This window comes from Acinonyx jubatus, chromosome B4 (assembly GCF_027475565.1).
Source record: "Acinonyx jubatus isolate Ajub_Pintada_27869175 chromosome B4, VMU_Ajub_asm_v1.0, whole genome shotgun sequence".
In the NCBI taxonomy this organism is placed as follows: domain Eukaryota; kingdom Metazoa; phylum Chordata; class Mammalia; order Carnivora; family Felidae; genus Acinonyx; species Acinonyx jubatus.
The window spans coordinates 40,616,922-40,638,819 of NC_069387.1; the positions used below are offsets into that span (position 1 = coordinate 40,616,922).

The window sequence follows — 21,898 nt, forward strand, 5'->3', positions numbered from 1 at the left end:
AGTCTTCTGACAGAGCGTGCCCTTTAATGCTCTCCCCACACCCAGCACCCAGCACATGGAAAAGGGGGAGGGGGTGGAAGTCACTGCTTTGAGAAAAAAAACAGCCACCAGAGAGCTTCAGCTGCCATCAAAGGTCGGCTTGCCACCTGAAACCAGCAACTCGAAGAGCACCTACAGCTGCTGCCCAGGAGGTGCAGAGAGCAGGCGCCCGCACCCAGCTGGGGGCAGCAGGTCCGCAGAGCCCAGAGGTCAGTGGCTGGAGTGCAGAAAGAGCTCCCCTGGGCAAGAGCCATGGCCCAGCCACCCCCCTGCTGGCTGTGGATTCTGGGGACCCTGGCGGGGCTCTCGGCTACCCTGGCCCCCCAGTGCTGTCCAGAGAAGCATTACTGGGCCCAGGGACAACTGTGCTGCCAGATGTGTAAGCCAGGTAAGAGAGGAGCCCTCGCCAGGGGTTTGGGGTGAAGGGCAGTGGAGAGTGCATCTGAGTTCCAGCAAGGAGAGGAATCCGGTGCCACCTTGAAGAGGGCAGAGAAGTGGCCTTCCTTGGGCCTTGACCCGGACCTCTGCTCACAGGGACTTTCCTGGTGAAGGACTGTGACAGACACGGAGAGGCTGCTCAGTGTGATCCATGCATACCGGGGGCCTCCTTCTCACCAGACCACCACATCCGGCGCCACTGTGAGAGTTGTCGGCATTGTAACTCTGGTGAGATGGGCAAACCTCTGGGGGATCCAGGTGGCAGAGCCGGGGATGGAGAAGCAAAGAGGAGGGAGGTCAGAGCTTGTCACTTCAAGGCTACTGCAAGTGGAGCCAATGCTGGGAAATGGGGTGCCCTGGGCAGGGCACATATTGATGTGGAGAGAACTCTAGCGTTACAGGGAATGGGGTAAGCAGAATTTGGGGAGCTGCGGAGAATGGGTGCACAACTCAGATCATGACAATATAAAGGGGAAGTGAAAAAAAGGGAGGTGGTCCTAGGTCCCAGATTTCAGGTGAGCAAACCCCCATTGATGAATTGGCTGCGTCTGAAGTGCACATTCATTTGGAACTTGGAGTACATCTACCTTTCTTTCTTTCTTTCTTTCTTTCTTTCTTTCTCTCTCTCTCTCTCTCTTTCTTTCTTTCTCTTTCTTTCTTTCTTTCTTTCTTTCTTTCTTTCTTTCTTTCTTTCTTTTTTTATATATTTATTTGAGAGAGAGAGAGAACAGAGGAGAGGCAGAGAGAGGGAGAGAGAGAATCCCAAGCAGGCTCCACAGTCAGCACAGAGCCCAATGTGGGGCTTGAACTCACGAACTGTGAGATCATGACCTGAGCCAAAATCAAGAGTCAAATCCTTAACCAACTGAGTCATCCAAGCACCCCCTTTTTTTTTTTAATATTTATTTTTATTTATTTTGAGAGAGAGAGAGTGCAGGGGAGGCGCAGAGAGAGAGAGAGGGAAAGAGAGAATCCCAAGCAAGCTCCAAGCTGTCAGTACGGAGCCCAGCTCAGGGCTCAATCTCACAAACCATGAGATCATGGTCTGAGCCAAAATCGAGAGCTGAAGGCTCAACTGACTGAGCCACCCAGGTGCCCCTAAGGAAATAACAATACTAGCCAGTCGAGTAACATCCTTCTTTTTTTTTTTTTTGCACAACAGCCAATTTAGGAAAATGAATATGTATGTGGCCTATATTTCTTGTTTATTTTGTAATTTTATCTTAAAAAAATTTTTTTTAATGTTTATTTATTTTTGGGAGACAGAGAGACAGAGTGCAAGCAGGGGAGGGGCAGAGAGAGAGAGAGAGGGAGACACAGAATCTGAAGCAGGCTCCAGGCTCTAAGCTCCATCCAAGCTGTCAGCACAGAGCCTGACGTGGGACTCAATCCCACGAAACGCAGGATCATGACCTGGGCTGAAGTCGGATGCTTAACTGACTGAGCCACCCAGGCACCCCAGTAATTTTATCTTTTTTAAATGAAGACGTAACGTGTGCAGCTGATGTGAATTCTTTTATTATTTCTGCATCTTAGCTAGAATTTCAGAATCTGTGTGCCAGCCCGGATAGAGCAGCAGACTTTAAAGTGGTCCCTTGGGGCACCTGGGTGGCTCAGTCAGTTGCACATCCAACTTCGGCTCAGGTCATGATCTCACAGTTCGTGGGTTCTAGCCCCACATCGGGCTTTGCACTGACAGCACGGAGCCTGCTTGGGATTCTCTCTCCCTCTCTCTTTCTCTGGTCTTCCCCCTCTCTTTTTTTCTCTCTCTCAAAATAAATAAATATTAAAAAATAAAAATAAAAACAAACGAAAAAAGGTTTGCCATTACAAATAAGTCAAAAAAAAACAACATCTCAAATACACAAGAAGTATTCCTCAGTCCACTCAACTTAAAAATATATTAATGGATGCTTTTCTCTTCTTGTCAGCAACCCCAGCAGGGTTGGAATTATTTATTTATTTTTGATGTTTATTTATTTTGAGAGAGAGAGAGAGAGTGAACACGAGCAGGGCAGGGGCAGAGAGAGTGGGAGAGAGAGAATCCCAACCAGGCTCCATGCTCAGCACGGAGCCCTACTCAGGGCTTGATCTCAGGAACTGTGAGATCATGACTGGAGCCAACACCAAGAGTAGGATGCCCAACCGACCTAACCACACAGGCACCCCTGGAATTATTTTAGTCAAAGTCCACCCACTCATTCTGCAGGCCCCGCCAAAAGGCCTTTTCCCAATACTGAACCAGCCTGAACTCCCTTTGCTGTGTTCCAGACCAGGCGGTTCAGACTCAGCCCATAGGCCCCCAAAACTCTCAGGCAGCAATTGGCTGAGGGACTCCAGGTGACGGTGGCCAGGGGTGAGGCTGAATGAGTTTGGCCCCCTCTGGACCTCAGTATTCCCATGGGTAAGATGGAAAAGTGCTTGAAATTCGCCTGGAATTTGGGGCACAGGTTATACAAGGTGAAAAGAACTCCCAGGTCTCTGGATACTCCTCACTAAAAACAATGGCACGCCTTCCATTGTAACCAAGCCCAGCCCCCTCCTTAACCCTTCTCTTGCCTTTGGGCAGATACCCTCCTGCCCACCCCCTCCTGGGTCTGAGGTGATCTTCCTCACCTTTGCCTACCTCTTCTCCTCTCCCCTATCACTGTTCTCTGCTTGCAGATCCTTGTCCAGGCTGACTCACAATTCCTGGTAAGCCACAAGGAAACCAAATTCTAGTAGCAACTACGAGTCAAAATTCAGAAAGAAGCAGCCCTAGGGGCCTAAGGATGGGAAGAAGGAATTTGTGTCCCTCTCCCTTTCCTCACAAAAAGCACATGCTAAAGGAATATTAGAGTACTAGTAAGCATCTGCCAGCCTTCCTTTCTGCACCCCTCCTTGCCTGTGGGGGCTCTTCTCCCTGGTTCCCCATGAGTGCACTGTCCTAAGGTCCCACCAGTCCACGGGCAAACCTGGCCCACGTCCGGGTGCCGATGCCTTCCCCAGAATCACCCTCCTCTTCTTAACCCCAACCACCTGTGAGTCCAACCCAGACTAGAACCCCTCACATCCTCCTCCTCTAGTATAATTTATTGACAGTCATTCAGCACCCGACCTCTACACTTGAATAACATTTCTATTTAAAAGGCAAAGTAGGGGCAGCTGGGTGGCTCAGTCGGTTGAGTGTCCGACTTCAGCTCAGGTCATGATCTCACGGTTTGTGGGTTTGAGCCCTGCATCGGGCTCTGTGCTGACAGCTCAGAGCCTGGAGCCAGCTTCAGATTTTGTGTCTCCCTCTCTCTCTCTGCCCTCCTCTGTTTGCACTCTGTCTGTGTCTCTGTCTGTCAAAAATAAATAAACATTTAAAAAAATTTTTTTTAAAAAGGCAAAGTGTGTTAGTAATGAAGTAAATCTCTAGTAAAGTTAAAAACCTATCAGGGGGCCACCTGGGTGGCTCAGTTGCTTAAGTGTCCAACTCTTGATTTCAGCTCAGGTCATGATCTCACGGTTTGTGGGTTTGAGCCCGCGTCGGGCTCTGCACTGCCAGCTCAGAGCCTGCTTGAGATTCTCTCTCTCCCTCTCTTTTTGCCCCTCCCCCCTCTCAAAAATGAACATTTAAAAACAAATTAAAAAATAAAAACCTATCAGGGACCATAGCAGCACTATTCCTGATTGCTTAAAAACTGGACACTACCCACGTGCCATTTGCAGTAGAGTAGATAACTGAATCATGGGAAATTCATACAGTGGAATACTATACAGCAGGAGAAGGAATAGCCTATGGTTACAATGTGGATGAATTTCACAAAGATTGAATAAGAGTGCCTGATACAAGTAAGTACACACGCATGACTACACAAATGTAGTGCAAAAAGAAGCAAAATGAACTCGCAGTGTTAGGAAGTCAGGCTAGATAGTGGTTATGTGTGGGTGGGAGGAGGTAGTGACTAGAAAGGAACTCTGCTTCTCTTGTCTATGGGTCCAATTTGTAGCAATTCTCAAGCTTGACGCTTCTGATCTGTGTACTTCTCTGTAAGTAAATTACACTTCAAGAAGTTATAAAAGTATCAGTGAATAAGAGAGAATATCATGCAAGCTGTTTCTACTTTTTCCAGTTTGCATTTCCGAAGCATGAATTTTCTAAAAGGTCTACATTTTTCCTTTCATGGCAATAGTAATAAAGGCAGAGGCACTGGGTGACAGCGAGGGAGGGGCAGGCCCTTGTGTAGATGGGGCAGGAGTTCCGGGAGCCAGGTCTGGGACGGCAGCTCAAGATAGGATTTAGCAAGCGCACCTTGAAGGTCTCTGAGGCCTGAGCTTCTCGTGTTCCTCCTGCCCTCCTCTGTCCCCAGGTCTCCTCATTCGAAACTGCACCCTCACCGCCAATGCAGAGTGTGCCTGTCCCAAGGGCTGGCAGTGCAGGGACAAGGAGTGTACCGAGTGTGATCCTCCTTCAAACCCCTCACTGACACCTCGTCCATCTCAGGCCCCAGGCCCACACCCACAACCCACCCACTTACCTTACGCCAAAAGTAAGTTCCAGGCAATACTTTGTCCAGTCACAGGGATAAGGGTCACCCCCCCCCCAACCAGCACCCTCCCCACATAAGTTGCCTGGCCAGCTGTTCAGCCTTCCCATCTCACCCAGCGCCTCTTAGGCCTCAGGCCTTCATTCAGCCCAGGCTTGTGCCCTGGGAGGTGCCCTGCTGCTGCCCACCCTGTCTCTTTTTCCAGAGATGCCAGAGGCCGGGACAGTCCGGCAGGTGCAAACTCTAGCTGATTTCAGGTGGCTGCCTGCCCCAGCTCTCTCTACCCACGGACCACGTGAGTTTCCTCCCCATTCTCCACCCCCGGGGAGAATGCATACAAGAGAGGGAAGTCAGCCAGAAAGCTCCTGGAGTAGGATAAGAAGTAAGAGAAGCAGAATCTAAGGATTAGGAAAGGACTTAGTCCAATGGTAGCAGTGGGGATCGGGGTGAGAGAGAGATGGCAGATGGGTAACAGGAGGCCTGGGCTGAGGAGAGTCGAGACCTAGGCCCTCCCCGAAAACACTTGTGTGGCCCCTGTCTACCACAGCCCAAAGGTCCCTGTGCAGCACAGACTGCATCCGCATCTTTGTGGTCCTCTCTGGAATGTTTCTTGCTTTCACCATGGTCGGAGCCCTGTGCCTCCATCAACAAAGAAAAAATGGACTAAGTAAGAGACAAAATGCAGGTCTCCAGTCCTTCCCTGCACCCCACCCTACTTCCTTAGCCCCGCCACCCATGCCTGGAACCTCTCGGAAGCCTCCCTCACACCATCTTTACCAACCCTTGCTCCTGCCTTCTCTCTCGCCTCTTCGTCGGCACCCCCTGACAGCCTCCCCCAAGCTAACCCTTCTTTGTTCATGTCCACTCTCTTCACCACCCCCCACCTTTACTGCCTCTGATTCTCCTCCTGCAGACAAAGAAGAAAGTCCAGTGATGCCTGCAGAGCCTTGTCCTTACAGCTGCCCCAGGGAGGAAGAGGGGGGCGCCATCCCCATTCAGGAAGACTACCGAAAACCAGAGCCTGCTTCCTACCCCTGAGCGTGCTCGCCTTGGGGGGTGGGGAGGTCATCACTACAATAAAATCCCAGCCTCAGTCCCACCCCATTGGCCACCCAGGCCGATGAGCCGAATGAGACCTGGCACCCCCGGTTTCAGTACCATCCTCTTATCAGGACCCTTTCCTGTGTGCAGACTTGAGAGCGTGACTTTTGGAGACTGGCAGTGACAAGGACACGAGGGGATGCGGTGGAGGGTGGGTCACAGGCGCCCGAGTGTGCCCTGGCTCAGCCGGCTTCGCCCCTGCGCTGCACTGGAGGGCTGAGGCCCTAGCTGGAAAACACACTTCTGCCTACGAACCCCCACGTGCTGTATCACTGACGTAGAAATTCTGCAAAATAAAGTGACGGCCAGCCACACACCGATGCTCTCCGCGCGCGCTCTGAAATTCAATCTCTGCGCGCCAGCCACTCCCAGATCCGGGATCTGAAGGAGGAGCTCTCTCCTGGGCGGACTGGTGCTAGGGGCCCGCCCCAGTCGCCGAAGGAGGACTGCCAGGGGGTGTGGCACCAACCGAAAATGAAGAAAGGTTCCCAGGCTCCTGGGGATCCTGCTTCTGGCTTCGGTCTCTGCCTCCCCCCACCCCCTCCCTTACTTCGGCTCCGCTCTCTTGGGTGGGGGGTCCAAGGGTGCATGCCGTTGAAGTCAGGTCTTGACAGAACGAGACGATTTGCGGGAGGCGGGGGAAGAAAAGAGAACCGTGATCACGACGCTGGCACGCGCGCCTAGTTAGTGGTTTCACTCCCAGGCAGAAGCAGCCGCGGTGACACTCGAAGTGAAAGCGAAAGAGCAGGAGGCCAAGGGCTGGAGAGGAAGCTACAGGCCAGAAAGTGTGGTTCGGAGAGCCCCCTCTTCTCCAGCCGGGACGCGCCCGCCGGAGCAGTGGGGAAGGGCGGCGGGGCGGGGCGGGAGGGGTGGCAGCGCAGCCCCCATGGGCGCGGGGCAGGGCTGGTGCCTGCTGCTCTGCCTGGCCCTGTCCCGTGTGGCGGCAGACCCAGGTGAGCGGGGAGCGCCGGCCGGAGTGGGGGGAGGGGGAGGGAAGAGGAGGGTGGGGGTGTTGGGCCCAGGGCGCACCAGGGACCCACCCACCCCGAGATTCCAGAAGGGGAAGGGGGTGGGGGGAGGGGGCCGGCTTCCAGCAGCCTCCTAAGCCCAACAGGAGAAAGGCTGGCAAAATAAGGAACCAATGGTGTTGGGGAGGAGGCCGCAGCCTGTGGGAAAGGGCAAAGGAAGAGAGGCCTCCTGGGGGATGCGGTGGGGGGCCTAGTGGAGAGGGCACTGCCTGGGAGCAGACACCTTCCCAAGCGGAAAGCTGGGAAATCCCCGGGAGGTGTGCCCTGGAGGTGGGGGAGGGGAAGGCCACCTGTAACCGCAGAAAGCTGAGTAGACCCCCCAGTGGGCTGGCTGGGAAATTGTGCCAACTCCCCTCGCCACACGGGCGGCCTGTCTCCTCTCCCAGTGGCAATTTTGCTCATTTATGTGCTTTTGCTGAGAATTCCTTTGACTGAAGAGAGTTTTTTGGCTGGCAGTTGTAATGAGAATAAAAACATAAACTCTCCTGAGCAATGTAAATCAGGACTTTAATTCATACCAGGTATGTGCCTGGACTAGCAGGTGCTTCCCAGAAAGCTGGTTTGGGGGTGACGAGAGGGACACAGAGACAGCTAGGACCCTGGATGACAACTTCTACACCTTCCTTGATGACTCCACAGTTGGGGTGCGAGGCGAGTACAGAAGCAACTCTCTGGGCAAGAGGGTGCTCACTCCTGTCTTTAACCTGCAGAAGAAAGGCAGTGGCGGGAGGTGGATGTGGTCCTAGACTGCTTCCTGGTGGAGGAAGACAGGCACCCTGGAAGTCTTGCCGGCAGTAGGACCGTGGTGGAGGCCTTGCTCGTGCTGAGGCAGGTACCAGTGCTGGATGACGGCTCCCTGGAAGCCTTCACTGATTTCCAAGGGGGCACACTGGCCAAAGACAACCCACCTGTTACCTTCGAGGCCTCAGGTAAGAGCCCTCCACCCTATGTCTCAATCTTTCTGGGCTCCCTCCGCTGGGACGGCACAGTTCCTGAGGACACCCACCGCACCTGTTTCCCATGGACCCAGGATTGTTCTCAATCCAACTAGACCTCTGTGCTGCCCTTCTCCCCCAGTGAACTTGGTACAGATTCCTCAAGCCGAGGCCTTACTCCATGCTGACTGCAACGGGAAGGAGGTGTCCTGTGAGATCTCCCACTATTTCCTCCAGGCCACTGAGAAGAAAGCTTCGTTCATCGCCAACGTGCAGGTACCCGGAGGGGGACCTAGTGTCTCCATGGTGATGAAGGTTCTCAGGGATGCTGAGAATGGGGCTGTCTTGCACCCCACACTGAAGCTGCCCCTGAGCCCCCAGGGGATGGTGCAGACTGCAGGTGAGAAAATTAAAAGTAGCAGAAATAAAGTTGTGGGTTTTTTCAAGTGGGCAGCTCATGGGGGACTAGAAGAAGGAAGGGAGTAAGTACACTTCCATCCACATCAGTCATCTCAGGGTGTCCCCTAGCCTCAGTCCTTTCTCCTAAAGACCCAAAGGATTGGATTGGGATCATTTTCACCTCCCTTGTGTGAGGAAATGACATGCGAGGCTCTGTTCACGTACGCTGTCCATAGCAGTCTTATTAAACCAAGCACCAGTTGTATCGCGGTGAAAGCCAGCCTGTTCTGGTGCTTCAAGATGATTAGAGAGACACACATGCAGGATTTGTTCATTACCTCTTATTAGCAAAACCTGGTTCTTGCCCTTTCCAACCTGGCACATCCCAGAGGACACAGGAAATTGAGAACATGATGATAGGCTTCTCCAGAGTTCCTCAAATCCAGTATTTTGCCTCCAAAAAGAGGACAACAAAGTCCAGAGATTAGGGGGCTAGCCTCTTATCCTTAGAAAGCCCCAGAAGACTCAACCTAACTTTACCCTGCCACAGCAGAAAAGAGGGGTTCTCATGTCTGTCCAGTGTCAGCCATAGTCCTAGCATGGCTTAGGGGGAATACCTAAGCCATGCTAGGGTATTCCCCCTTTGGGGGAGGTATTCCCCCCGTCTTTCTTCCTTTTGTAGGGATATTTCAAACCTACAAAAAGGTAAAAGAATAATGTAATGAGCACCTGTATACCATTCACCCAATTATTTTTTAATGTTTATTTATTTTTTGAAGGAAAGAGAGATAGAGCACGAGCAGGGGAGGGGCAGACAGAGAGGGAGACACAGAATCCGAAGCAGGCTCCAGGCTCCAAGCTGTCAGCACAGAGCCCGACACAGGGCTCGAACTCACCTGCCATGAGATCATGACCTGAGCCGAAGTTGGTAGCTTAACCTACTGAGCCACCCAGATGCCCCTGTATCAACCAATTATTAATGTCTTGCCGCATTCTCTCCCTTGATAGATGAAAGGATAGGTATCCCTCCCTGAACTGAAAGTAAATTGCAGACACTCCAACACTTCACCCCAAATGCTTCCATGTATGTCATGTATTGGCTCATAACACAAAGTTTATAACCAAAAACAAGGATATTCTCTTTCATAATCACAAAACCATCACCTTGGCAGCAAATCAAGGTGGGGAGCAGTCTAGGGTGGTGCAGGCAATAAGGGAGTACAGTGTGTAAAGACTTTAAGAACATATTCTCACTATTACATTACCACCATATTGACAATCTTGAACACTATCACTGATAAAACACTCCTCCCTGCCAAGGCAGTCCATTCCTACCATTACTTGGTACACCACTGAGCATTAGACTTAAGAAATGTTCTTTAATGTTCATTTATTTTGAGAGAGAGGGAGAATGGGCGTATGTGCGCACATACAAATGGGAAGGGGTAGAGAGAGAATCCCAAGCAGGCTTCATACCGTCAGTGCACAGTTGGACGTGGCACTTGAACTCATGAACCGTGAGATCATGACCTGAGCCGAAGTCAAGACGCTTAACCAACTGAGACACCCAGGTGCCGCCGGACTTAAGAAATTTTTAAATTGATGCAATAGTACTGTCAATATAGAGTCCAAGTTCAAATTTCTCCAGTGGTCCCACTAATGTTCTAGTTTGTTTTTGTTTTAAGTCCAGGATTCAAACAAGGGTCATGCATTCAGTTGTCCTGTGCCTTTAGCCTCCTTTACTCCAGAACAGTCTTTTCCTAGCATTGACATTTTGAAGAGTCCAGGCCTGCTGTCTTGTAGAGTATCCCACCATTTGGATGTGTCTGATTGTTTTCGTCATTGGATTCAGCTTCAGCATGTTTGGCACAAATACTACCACTGGGTGCTTTTTAAATCTCTTATTCCTATTTAGTCTTCGCAGCAGCTTCGCCTTAAGCAGATGACCTTGGCAACCCTTACTGCCTTGCCCAAGGTCACAGAGCTAGTAAGTGGAAGAAGCAGGGTTCCAAAGCTTTTGCTGCTATTCCAGTGGTCTTACCTGAGGGTCAATGGTAACACAGAATTTTGCATGTGTAATTTTCTGGTGAGACGTCCATAGCTTTTGTCAGATTATCCAGGGGTAAGTGACTCCAAAATAGTTAGGATTACCATGTGTGCCATGCTGCTTTTCCACAGCACCATTTCTTTGTGGTTCCATCTTTTTTTTTTTTTTAAATTTATTTATTTTGAGAGAGAGAGAGAGAGAGCACAAGCAGGGGAGGAGCAGAGAGAAGGACAGACAGAATCCCGAGCAGGCTCCACACCGTCAGTGCAGAACCCAACGTGGGGCTTGAACTCATGAACTGTGAGATCATGACCTGAGCCATGATCCAGGGTCAGATGCCTAACTGTGCCACCCACGCACCCCATTTTGTGGTTGCACCTGATGGGAAATGTCCAGGAAGGAGGCAGGGGCAGGCATACGCCCACAACATGCCCACAGCTTAGCGATCAGGTGGACTCGAGGAAGTAGCCCACAGTCACCCTTCTTTTTCTCACTATAGTGGAGCTCCAAGTGACAACACAGACCCCATTGCTGAATTTCCTGCTGGGGTCCTCAGCCTCCCTGCACTGTGGCTTCTCCGTGGCCCCGGGCTTAGACCTGACTGGCGTGGAGTGGCGACTGCAACATAAGGGCCACGGCCAGCTGGTATACAGCTGGACCACGGGGCAGTGGCAGGCCAAGCGGGAGGGTGCCTCCCTGGAGTCAGAGCAGCTACTCCTGGCCGGGGATGCCTCCCTCACCCTGCCTAGCCTCACCCTGAAGGACGAGGGGACCTACATTTGCCAGATCACCACCTCTCTGTACCAAGCCCAACAGATCATCCAGCTCCACGTCCAAGGTGAGGTCATTTTTGGTTCTCCAAGGAGAGGGGAAGGGATATGCCTATGGAGGTGTTTTCCAGGACAGCATCCAACACAAGGGCAATTTTCTGAGAAGCAGGCTGAATGGCCACAACCTAACTGCCATCTCCATCCTAGAAGTGCAGACTGTTCTCTGTCAGACTCCAGGGTAATTCCAGTACGCAATTTCCCAGCCCAGGAGCCTGCTGCCCGGCCCTGGCTGGCTGTCTCCAAGTACCTCCGTCCTCTGGAGCACATCCTAAGAAGGAGCAGCGGCAAACCATGGAGGGGCTGTCTGACTGGCAGTATTTCATCACTGACGTCCTTTAAAATCGCCAGCTTATAGTGATGATAAGAAGCCAACCTTTCATTGGTTTTCCTATTGCTTTTCAATTACCTGTGGAAGGCGCATCCCTCCTGGCCCGCATTTAGAGTGGACCCATTACAGCCCCCTTGGCACTCCACTGAGCTCCCACAACCCGCTCTCACTCCCAGCAGGAAGAGAATGCTTTGGGCAACTCTGTTGTCCGGCTGGATATCTCTGGAATCTGATTCCTCGTTCTTTCTTCTAGCTTCCCCCAAAGTACAACTAAGCTTGACAAACAAAGCGCTGCCACCCACCCTCATCTGCAACATCGCTGGCTATTATCCTCTGGACGTGACTGTGACGTGGATCCGAGAAGAGCCAGGTGGAGCCCCAGTCCCCGTCTCTGGGGCCTCCTTCTCCAGCCTCCGACAAAGCACAGCGGGCACCTACAGCGTCTCCTCCTTCTTGAAGGCAGAACCTGGCCCTGAAGGCACCACTTACACCTGCCAGGTCTCCCACATCTCCCTGGAGGAGCCCCTTAGGTCTACCGCCTGGGTTGCCCCACCAGGTACTAGGAGTGCCCTCTTTTCCCCACCTCCATACTTGGGCTCATGGCTCGCCTGCCCCCAGCTCATCTTTGGCCTTGTTCTGCTTCCCTCAGCACTTTGTTCAGCCTTGGCTCCTTTCCCAAGGTGGCAGCCTCCATAGCTGCCACCACATGCCGAGATGCATCATTACACCCCAGGTTCCAGGGTACTAGGCGATGTACTGACAGCGGGAGATCAAGGGTGAATTGTTCCTGCCCTCAAGGCGCTTAGTCAGGTTGGAGGGACTGACTAGGCAGTCAGAGGACAGCCTGGAGGAGACATTCAAGCCAAGCTAGCTAGCTCAGTGGGAAGGGAACAGCTAAGATGGGAAAAAGGGCGCGTCTGACGGCCAAATTATAAGTCTAAGGAAAATGTGGGAACTGCACAGCTAGAGCCAAGGGTGTGTGGGAAGAGAAGTGGCTCTAAAGCTTGAAAGTAACTACATTTATTGAGCATTTACACGAATCAAGCACTCAGCTGTACGATCACATATATTATCACAACTCCCATTTTACTGTTGAGCAAACTGGCACTTACAGATGTTAAGAAATTTGCCCAAAGTCACCTACCTCATAAATGGTAAAAAAGAAAATATGAAAAATGGGCTCCCCTACAGCCTTCAACCCTCTCTGGCTATTAGTGGGTAGATCACAATGGGCCTTAGAGCTGGAATTTCATGCTGAAGTCACAGAATGTCATTGAAAGGTTTTCGACAAGAGATGCAAACATCCAGGAACACCGGGCATCATTTGGTGGCTCGCCAGACTGCCAAGTTTCCCCAAAACTGGAAGTTTTGCCTCAGCTTACACCATTCCCCAGCTAGTTGCAAAATTCCAGTTTACCCGTCAACAATTAATCTAATCTAAATCGCTCTCATGAAGCAATTAAAAATGTCCCAGCGTGGAAGAGGTAGGAAATCCCGTGTGGAGGAACACACGGACACCCAACAATCTTGAACAAGTATGAATACTACAGTGCGCCCAGTTCCTGGGCAAAAGCAGAACACTTGCTATGAGCTCCTTCACCAGTGATAGGGTGTCTGTCTGTCTCTCCCTCTCCTTCCCTCCCTCCCTCCCTCCCTCCTTTGTTCCTCTTGCTGGGGATCTGGCTTGGGCTCAGAAAGGATTCCTGCCTACTAATTCCTGCCTATGCTGCTTTCAACCTACAGAGCAGAAAACGGCCTTTGGAGTCCTCTTGGCCAGCAGCCTCTTCCTTCTTACACTGTTGTTCCTGGGGCTCCAGAGATGGCCAGGTAAGCTCCTGCTGGTCCTTAGCCCTGCCCCAGCCCCTCTTCACGTGAAGATTAGCCAGCCGTAGCCCCCTCCCCACCCAGACCAAGGATGAAACCCAAGTGTCCCAAGTCCCGGCCCATCCCCCCACCATTTATGGGGTTACCCCAACTGAAACCAACCTCCTACCCCCTTGTTTTCCCCTAGCTCCCTCACCGAGGTCTGCCAAGACGCTGAGGCCCTCTCGGTAACCACTCTCCTGCCTCAGTAAGAAGAAAGAGTAGTCACATTCTCCCAGAAGGACCCTAGCCAAGTGTCAGAAATCAAAAAGGCCTGAAGAAAAGCATGAGGAAGGCACAGGTCACAGGGGCTCGGGCTCTGGCTCTGTGCACGTCTCTGCCTGCCTTCATTGTGTCCCTGGGCTGAACACCAAGGGAGAAAACGTGAAGAGGTGAGAGGGTGGTAGGAAGGCAGAATGTCTGTGTGGAGGTTAAAAATAAGCCTGTGGTAGGAAAAGAAAATGGGAAGACATTAAGAAAGGAGCAAGTGAGGGGCCGGGGGGCAAAAGGGTGGGGGTTGGGCCATCACATGCAAACATTTGAACTCTGTCCAAATAAAAGCCCCTTGTGTCCTCAGAAACAAAGCTTTTCCACGTTGCCATCTTTCCCCACACTGGACCCAAATGAGCCCTGTCCCCAAGCCTAGCCATGCCGCCGACTCACAGAGTGTTCAAGGTGTCAAACGAAGGCCCTCAGAGGCAGCCTTGGGGCGCCACGCCAGTTGCTCTGTGTACCCTTGAGCTGCAATTAAGGTTGTGCCCCTTTAGACAGCTACCCGGCATTTCAGGATACCTACAAACTCCTCAGTCCCTCAACTGCAGGGGGAAGATGTCTCTTTTCATCCATTTCTAAATTGTGTCTGGTCAGCACAGTGGAACTCGGCATAAGGAAACTGTACGTGAGGCTGCTGGGGAACGGGCGTGTTTGCTGAGGCCTCATCTCGGCACGCCCCCAGGACAGGCCGCGCAGCCTGGGGACCTAGGAAGGAGGTGGACAGGAGGTGTCTGAGAAAACCTGCAGTTGTTTGTGAGGTGATGTTCGAGATGCCCACTCAGCTTCCTGCCATCACTTCCTCTCGCTAGCACCTGGAAGAGTTGGGCTGCTCCAGGTACGAACAAGAGCAGAGACCACTTCCTCTGCCAACACACACATCTTTCATCTCGAGAAGACCACACGGCACACATAAGCCAGGCTTCCGGCCTCACACAACATCAGACTAGAGAAGGAAAACAACCCCCCACCCTGGCCCCTCCTCAGTGACTCCAACCCAAACAACAACCAAGTCAGCATAGTGGTAGGAATTATATTTTTTACCTTTGTTCAGAATACATGAGATTGGTAAATATGCCACATGCCTTTGGTGAAAGTACAACTGTTATTATTCTATACAAGTGTGGGGTTGGGGGTAGGAAAAAAGACAGAGGTGATGACAGACAAACAGTGGAAACCCCACATCGCCTCATGGCAAACCAAAGAAGAAGGGGATGTGGGAAGCTTGGCTTCATTTGACTGCAAAGTCCCAGGGTTTGGTTGCATATTTGCTCATGCACATGGGTGGTTGGGGGGGTGGGGGTGGGGGGACAGCAAAGACACAGAAGAGGGTACAGGGTGGGGTGAGAAAGAAAGTAGAAGGGCAAACATCCCCAAAAGAACAAAGCCAACTACATCTGGTGAGCCTCAGAGGGACAGAAACCCAGGAAAGAATTCCTGTGACAGGGCTAGGTGGGCCAAGAGGGCGAATTGGCTCCAGGCTCGGGACACATCGAGGACACTGGTGGTTCTTCTCCAGCGGTGACCCCCTGCATTAGGCAAGAAGGAGCCCAGAGGAGAGTGGAGACCTTCGAGGGGGGCCGTTGGGAGGGTACACTGACTGCTTTCTTCCAGCTCTTCAGTCCTGCCCTGGGGCAGGACGAAGGGAATGTGGGAAAAGGGGGCAAAAGGAAAGGAAGGATGGTTTTGCACAATGAAATGCTGCTGCGTGGAAAATGGCATCCAGACCCAGCCCAGCCTGGCCTCAGCCTCTTCCTGCACATGGGCCAGATGACGGGAAGAATAAAGGGTCATGGGTGCTCCCCCTCCTGTTCCCAGCCTGCCCTCCTCCCCTCACACCTGGGTCTGTTCCACTCAACACCCTATCCTGAAGTCCACCAGTGGCCGCCTCAGCTTCCACTGTCTGTCCCCACAAACCACGCAGAGGAAAGGAAAGGAGGCAAAGTGGCATTCAGATGGGTACAGGTGGTTTAGAAGGGGAATACAGTGCAGGAAGAACAGACAGGTGACTCTCGATGAGAGGGCCCCATGACAGCACAGCAGTCCACAAGCACACTTGTCTACAGACCGTCCCGCCTCCCACCTGAGACTGGGCTGGCAAGTATACTGGACTTCTCTGAACACTCAGAATCGGCTACCCTCAGGAAGGACCTCCTGCCTCGTCCTTGCCTTTGGCAAGTAGCTGGGAATAGTGTAGAGAAAAGGAGCCCCTGAGAGTCCAAGGACCCTCATTCCTAACACTTCACACTTTATCAATGGGAAGGGAGGAACAGGACCCTCCTCAAAAAGCAGGCAAGAGGTAGCTTCTTCCGATCTTGTTATTTTCAGATTGGGTCCTTGACTCATTGTCTCTCTGGAATTAACATATACTCTCTCTTTATCTATGCCAACAATTAAAATGGAGAGTCCCAAGCTTTGGCTCTATATTTGGTATTCTCAGGAACAACACAGAATGCTGCAGAAAATGTGGATGAGAGACAGCCCCTTGTAGTCATGAGCTTATGGGGCTGCATCTAGGATAGGAATGAAGCTGGTACTTTAGCAATTAACGTGTGTGCTCTAGGTCTCCAGAAAACAAAGCAAAAGGTTGTAATATCCCTGACAACATAGAAAATCTTGGACTAACAGATTAGAAATTACTGCAAAAATAAGCTTGACTTTCTAAAAGGGTATCGCACCAGAACCAAGTTGGTCTCTGGGCCCACCCCAGGATCCTCTGCAGGCCTGGCCTAGGAGAAGAGCCCCATGTGACCAGGGCAGTCCTGAGTGAGCTGCCATTCTTCTAGCTGTTCACAGCCTCCTCCTGCCAGTGGCCTGGCCTTTCCTGGTGGCACCACGGGCACCAGATACCCTTCTCCTCCCCCTGGTCTTGGCACCTTCTTGGGCATATCACCCCAGCTACACCTCTTCCTCTTCTCTTGGCCTCCCACTCTTTTTGGCTTTGGGGGAACTTGAGTGGGTACATAAGAAGGGGGTAGGGGGAAGGTGCCAGCTGTTGCTCTTCAGGTGGTTACTTCAGGACAGTGCCACGAGCAGCATTTCTAGTGTTGAGGGACACAGTGCAAATGAAAGCAACAGAAAAGAAGGAGTGGGCGACGGAGAAGCCTGGATGGGGTGGACGGAGGTAGATGGGGACGTTTGTTGAGAGAGTAAACAGAGGGAAGGGGACATGAGTTGGATGGCAATGGAGAACAGGGAAGGAGTGGCACATTCTCAAGTAAAAAAGTAGACTGGACACAGGAATCAGGAAGTCCCAGATGGAAAAGAGAAAGAGACAGGAGAAAACAAGAGGGCAAATTACATCAAGTTACTAGACAGTCGGGGCTTACAGTTGCAGGTGTCCCATCCCCATGGTCTCCCCTAAGCCCAGCCAGTGACAAACAGCATAGCCCCAATTCCTCAGAATAGGAGGGACCATCTTCCCACAATATCTTGCAGAGGGAAGGCTTGCCCACCTAGGAAGTCCTTCGTCCTTGACCTTCCTCCCTCCCGAACCGGGTGATGACCCCACAGCAGCGATCTCCATACCTCAGTCAGAGCAGCCCCACTCCCCAGGCAGGCAGGCAGGCAGGCAGGGCTGGGAGAAGACTCCAGGACCTTCCCACCTCTTCACCCCACCAGCAACCTCACCGATACTTACTTACAATAACTACCACGATGATGGCACAGATAGCTCCCAGCATGATCATCATCTGAGGAAACATTGACCAAAAATGGGCCCTTGGATTTAGGGAAGGAGGAAAGACCTATAACCCTAACCCTAACCCTAACCCTAACCGTAACCCTAACCCTGCACCACATCTGAAGCTTCCCAGAAACATTATAGCATCTGCAGCCTGCTCTGTTTCGCTTAGCGCCTGTTGCCCGAAGGCCTTGAAAGGAACTCGAGTGGAGGTGTAGACTTGGGATCTTTATCCAGCTAGTTCATTTTTCATCATGAAGTGTTCAGCTGATTCCTAAAAGCTGCAGGTATTTAAATATATATCTAGCCTAGCCATCATGCTGAGGTTAGTTGTGTGTGGGGAATGTCCAGGGGAAATTTTTCCAGGGATCTTTTGGGGAAAAGCAGCTTGACTGACCATTTCCAAACTCCTCAGGGTATCACTGTCCCCCAGTTAGTGGTTCTGAATACTCTAGCCTACCCTGGTGGCCAATTCAGGGTAATGCATCTCAAGGAGGCTTTCAGGTTTTCTCCCGAGTTCTGCAGGGCAGAGATCCTGTGCCACTAGAGGTAAGGAAGGTATGCGCCCAAAGGTTTTCTTGCCTTCTAAGAGTTGAGGCCCAGGAAGTAAAGGCAGAGAGAAAAAGAAAACTCACCTTGCAGTTTTTCCACCAATACTTCCTCTTTAGCTTGGCAGCACTGCTCTCAAATTGTGATGCTCCCACCTGCAAGGCGTCAGCTCGGTCATCCAGCTGTGACAGTATCTCATCCCTCTTCAGGACCTTGTCCACATTCACACGCATGATGTCCACCACCTGAGGGAGGTTGCAGAAACAAAGCCAGTAAGCTTCCTTGCTAGCGACAGAGGTAAGAACAACAAGGGAATCACAAGTCTGGCCCCATGTAACTCAAGAATGCCTTGCCCTTCTATTAAAAAAAAAAAAAGAAAAAAGAAAAAAAGAAGTTTCTAAACTTCTAGCAGCTGGAAACTCTCAGAGACAAAACTCTCCACTTACTTCCTCCACTTGTGCCTGGGTTTGCTGTAGTCGTCTGTTACTGGTCGTATTAGGAGGAGGGCCAGGGGGGCCCCCACCTGGGGCAGCCCCTTCTGCCCCTTCAGTGGGCGGCTGAGCCGGAGCAGACCTGTGGAGAGAAGTGGGCCAAGTACACAACGTAACCGAGACAGAAAGGAATCCCATGTATTCTCACCCCCATCACCAATGCCAAGGTGATTAGGTTATATGCAACTAGAAGGGATTCTAACTTCTTGACAACACCAAGTAAAAAGATGCAGCATACAGGAAGAACCAAAAGACGAAAAATCCTGTAACAACACTTAGATGGGGCTCAGGGACATCCAGGATGGCATCAAGAGATCCTGCTTGGGGCTATCCTTTGACCCAAACTCAAATATCCTCTGGCACAATGGCTACGGGGACAAATATGCCAGTCTTAGACTAGATGGTACTTTCCTGTCAGAAGCCTTTCACATGAAGTCAAACTGGAAAATTCCTATCCAGGTTAGGAGAAATTCACACAAAAGACTAAACCCTCAGAACAAGCTTGTGCACTGAGCAGCTCTTTTACACAAAGCCTGAAGAAAGGGCAAGCCGACAGACCCTGCTTAAGAGGATCTAGTTAACAGTTGTTTCACACAATCATTAGTATGTTGGGACTGCCATAAGGACAACTTGGGAAAATCACCAAAGGCAAGGCTTCTGTAGGTAGAGTTGAGTCAGGACTGTTAGCTTGCTTTGATTGGGGCAGAGAAGATGGGGGTTTTACTTAGGTAGAACTGGGGCCCAAAGCAATTGTATGCTAGTTATGAAACTGTTCCAAGAACATAGACAGGAAGCAAAAATATGGGTAATGGTCCCCAATGTACATGCATCACAAACATCATGTCCCTTCCTTTTCTAGATTTGGCATCAAGTCTCAGGAGGCTCCCCTAGTTCTTTATGTCCCAAAGAGAAATCCTGGTTTATACTACTATACACAGAGATTGTTCTTACTTTCCCTTAGCCTTAGAAAGGGTCTTCAACATAAGCTCCTTTCCATGTCCCAACAATGGAGGCTAAATTCATCTCCTAAAGAATTTCTAGAAGTCTAACCTAGGGCATGAGAGTTTTCTCTCCCAAGGAAGACTCCACTGGCAGAGGGAGATTCTCAAACTTGATGGAGAATAGGTGTTATAGTAAGAACTCCTCAAACAGAAGCAGAATCTCAAAAACATACCTCCCAGGCCCAGTCCAAGAGCAAAAGCATTAGGAATTAAACCATCACAAGTCACCAAAAGGAAATGCCTTGACTACTCACAATAGAATACCCAGAAGTTCTTCCTCCCTAAGTGAATTTCTTTTGGTCTTAAAAAAATAGAGAATAACTTCAGAAAGGCTTTAACAGCTGATTATACCCGACTCATCCCCATTCAAGAAATCACTTTCTCATTTCCCTCTAAAGCACAAAAGAAGCAAAGAAAAGAAATACACAAAGCCATGGAAGCCACAAGACTTTTGTGTTACTACTGAGCTAAGCAATCTAGTTCTCTGAAGGTGGAAAATTCAGTATGTAGCAGCCAGTATTTGATCTTGGAAGCAGTCCAGTATGGTGGCACCAATGACAAGATTAAGGTCAGAGATCTCGTGATGCCCTGCTAGTCACCATGCTCTCTCCATCTCCTTCAGTTCATCCCACATGCCTGCTACTGGGAACCAGTCCACTGAGAAGGATCCCCCCCTCCTCCCCAAAGCAGGAGGAAAAAAAAAAAAAAATGGAATCTTAGGGCTTGGCCAAAATGCATAGAATATCACATACATTTAAAACTGTAGAAATCAAATAAAGAAAAATGAAATGGTTACAAAGCATCTGAAGGGACCATTTCACTTACTATTTGTTGGAAGTTGGGAACACTCAGCAATAAAATATCCAGGGGTAGTCATAACCCATATGAAACCTCAATGAAATCTTTTCCCTTTTTTGTCACTAGGAGAAGCAACACAAATATATCTAGGACCAAGCCAGGACTCCAGACAGTAATAAGAAAGAAAAATCTTTTTTTAATTCATTGTGGTCCTGACAGGGAAATACTTGATTCGTCTAGCCACAGTTCTCCCCCAGGATCTTGGGAACGGGGCTGATGTTGAAGACGGTCAGAGACTAAATTGATTTGTTGGGGGAAGGCAGGGATCCTTGGTTCTATTTCTCTTCCAAATACTTGGCTAAGAGTCAACGACAGGAAAACACCTCCTATACAGGTGGCCTTGAGATGAATGGCTGCTTGGAATCACATGCCACTGCCCCTTGAGTCTTTCTGAGCTGCTCGCCTGGCGCCAAAGAACTGTCAGATAAGTTTCGGGACCTTTGCGTACTGCCAAGAGGGGCGTGGGAGAGGTGGGTAACGCGTCACAGTTGGGATGAGGGGCATACATAAATCCAGACATTGCAGGGCAACCCAAGTTACTAACTGGCAGGTGCACTACTCATTACTGTTTCCAGAGGCCGCAAGTACAATTAGACAACAAGAAAGGGTCTTGAACCCCCTCCCCAGTGTCTCCATGCCCCACCTTCGCCCGGTCCCGGGCTTCACTATTACAGAGACCTGAATGAGGCGCCCCGCAGGCGACAGAAGACAGTGCAATGAAGGTGGGACCCCCGCGCCCCTACCCCGCCCGTGGGGTGCTGGCTGTGGCGGCTGCAGGAATGGGGTACTGCCTTCTCTCCCCAGGGGTGGCCAGGTCTGGGGGCGGCGCGCGGTGGTGCTTCCCCGTGTCGCTGCAGCTGCTGCAATGCGCCATTTTCCGTCCCGCAGAGTCTGGCGCTGAGGGTGGGAGTTGGCGAGGAAGTGTGGAGCCCCCCACACCAGAGTCAACTCACATTTCTGTGGCGGCGGAGGGCTCCGTCTTTTCTCCCGTGGCTGCGGCGAGACTACAGACCGGGGGACCGCTGCGGGTGAAGTCGACGGAAGTGCCGCGCTTCGCCTCCACCTGACCACCCAGGGCTCTAGCTGCGGTGGAACATACCGCAGCTGCCGCGCGGGCCTCACTCTTTATTAGTATCGGCCACGCCTCCCAGTAACGTAGACAATCCCGCAGCCCAATCCGAGCCCAGGACAGGCGCCAGTCCAGAAGCCAAGCCCGAATAAAGCCAAGCCCGCCCCGTCCCTACAAATTGGCCAATCCCAGCTCTCCCCTCTCATTCCCGACTCCGGAAAAGAGCCGTTGCTTAGGGGATCGGTTCTCTGACCACTTCAACTGTCGTTTGCTTACCAGTCTAACTAAGAGACGGGACTAGATGCAAAAACGCGCCAGCTCTCTGGAAGGGAGGCGCCAACAGTTTGATTTAGGCCTTTTGGGTACCTAGCAGCCAATCGCTGAGCAGTTCCTGCAGTCCGGGCCCGCCCACGACCCCAGGCGCTCGCAGCACCAGCCAATCACAGTCGCGGGCGGGCC

General features: G+C 51.3%; 3 protein-coding genes across 9 annotated transcripts; 2 read left to right on the forward strand and 1 right to left on the reverse strand.

Moving 5' to 3' along the window:
- The first annotated feature begins 68 nt into the window (after positions 1-68).
- CD27 (CD27 molecule) lies at positions 69-7,042 on the forward strand. 3 transcript variants are annotated; one of them, XM_015061402.3, is made up of 6 exons: positions 87-427; positions 574-705; positions 4,812-4,991; positions 5,194-5,283; positions 5,536-5,655; positions 5,902-7,042. In XM_015061402.3, the coding sequence occupies exons 1-6, from the start codon at positions 292-294 to the stop codon at positions 6,024-6,026; spliced, it is 783 nt and encodes a 260-aa protein (XP_014916888.1). In that variant the 5' UTR covers positions 87-291; the 3' UTR covers positions 6,027-7,042. The 3 variants fall into 3 exon arrangements, with proteins under 3 accessions (XP_053081719.1, XP_053081720.1, XP_014916888.1); XM_053225744.1 differs by lacking the exon at positions 574-705 and having other exon boundaries at positions 69-427; XM_053225745.1 differs by lacking the exon at positions 4,812-4,991 and having other exon boundaries at positions 70-427.
- Positions 6,477-14,268, forward strand: TAPBPL (TAP binding protein like). 2 transcript variants are annotated; one of them, XM_015061401.3, is made up of 7 exons: positions 6,477-6,609; positions 7,828-8,046; positions 8,195-8,452; positions 10,998-11,336; positions 11,910-12,212; positions 13,400-13,483; positions 13,668-14,268. In XM_015061401.3, the coding sequence occupies exons 1-7, from the start codon at positions 6,564-6,566 to the stop codon at positions 13,709-13,711; spliced, it is 1,293 nt and encodes a 430-aa protein (XP_014916887.1). In that variant the 5' UTR covers positions 6,477-6,563; the 3' UTR covers positions 13,712-14,268. The 2 variants fall into 2 exon arrangements, with proteins under 2 accessions (XP_014916887.1, XP_026929909.1); XM_027074108.2 differs by lacking the exon at positions 6,477-6,609 and adding an exon at positions 6,907-7,042 and having other exon boundaries at positions 13,668-14,264.
- Positions 7,624-21,673, reverse strand: VAMP1 (vesicle associated membrane protein 1). Of its 4 annotated transcripts, none has more exons than XM_053225748.1 (5): positions 21,324-21,658; positions 18,467-18,593; positions 18,107-18,265; positions 17,430-17,481; positions 7,624-7,821 (listed from the first exon to the last, which is right to left on the reverse strand). In XM_053225748.1, coding segments are annotated over exons 1-5 (345 nt in total). In that variant the 5' UTR covers positions 21,326-21,658; the 3' UTR covers positions 7,624-7,816. The 4 variants fall into 4 exon arrangements, with proteins under 4 accessions (XP_053081723.1, XP_053081721.1, XP_053081722.1 ...); XM_053225746.1 differs by lacking the exon at positions 7,624-7,821 and adding an exon at positions 9,530-10,492 and having other exon boundaries at positions 21,324-21,673; XM_053225747.1 differs by lacking the exon at positions 7,624-7,821 and adding an exon at positions 14,418-15,418 and having other exon boundaries at positions 21,324-21,659.
- Positions 21,674-21,898: the final 225 nt, after the last annotated feature.

Bases quoted from the DNA above. Each gene is read 5' to 3' on its own strand.
- TAPBPL (XM_027074108.2), top strand. From the start codon at position 6,976: ATGGGCGCGGGGCAGGGCTGGTGCCTGCTGCTCTGCCTGGCCCTGTCC. The intron at 7,043-7,827 runs GTGAGCGGGGAG...TTTAACCTGCAG, and splicing joins CCGTGTGGCGGCAGACCCAG to AAGAAAGGCAGTGGCGGGAG. The intron at 8,453-10,997 runs GTGAGAAAATTA...TTCTCACTATAG, and splicing joins GGGGATGGTGCAGACTGCAG to TGGAGCTCCAAGTGACAACA.
- CD27 (XM_015061402.3), top strand. From the start codon at position 292: ATGGCCCAGCCACCCCCCTGCTGGCTGTGGATTCTGGGGACCCTGGCG. The intron at 428-573 runs GTAAGAGAGGAG...CTCTGCTCACAG, and splicing joins CTGCCAGATGTGTAAGCCAG to GGACTTTCCTGGTGAAGGAC. The intron at 4,992-5,193 runs GTAAGTTCCAGG...CTCTTTTTCCAG, and splicing joins CCACTTACCTTACGCCAAAA to AGATGCCAGAGGCCGGGACA.
- VAMP1 (XM_053225746.1), bottom strand. The intron at 18,266-18,466 runs GTAAGTGGAGAG...AACCTCCCTCAG, and splicing joins CCCAGGCACAAGTGGAGGAA to GTGGTGGACATCATGCGTGT. The intron at 10,493-17,429 runs GTAAGTATCGGT...ATTGACCCTCAG, and splicing joins CATCGTGGTAGTTATTGTAA to GTAAGACCACTGGAATAGCA.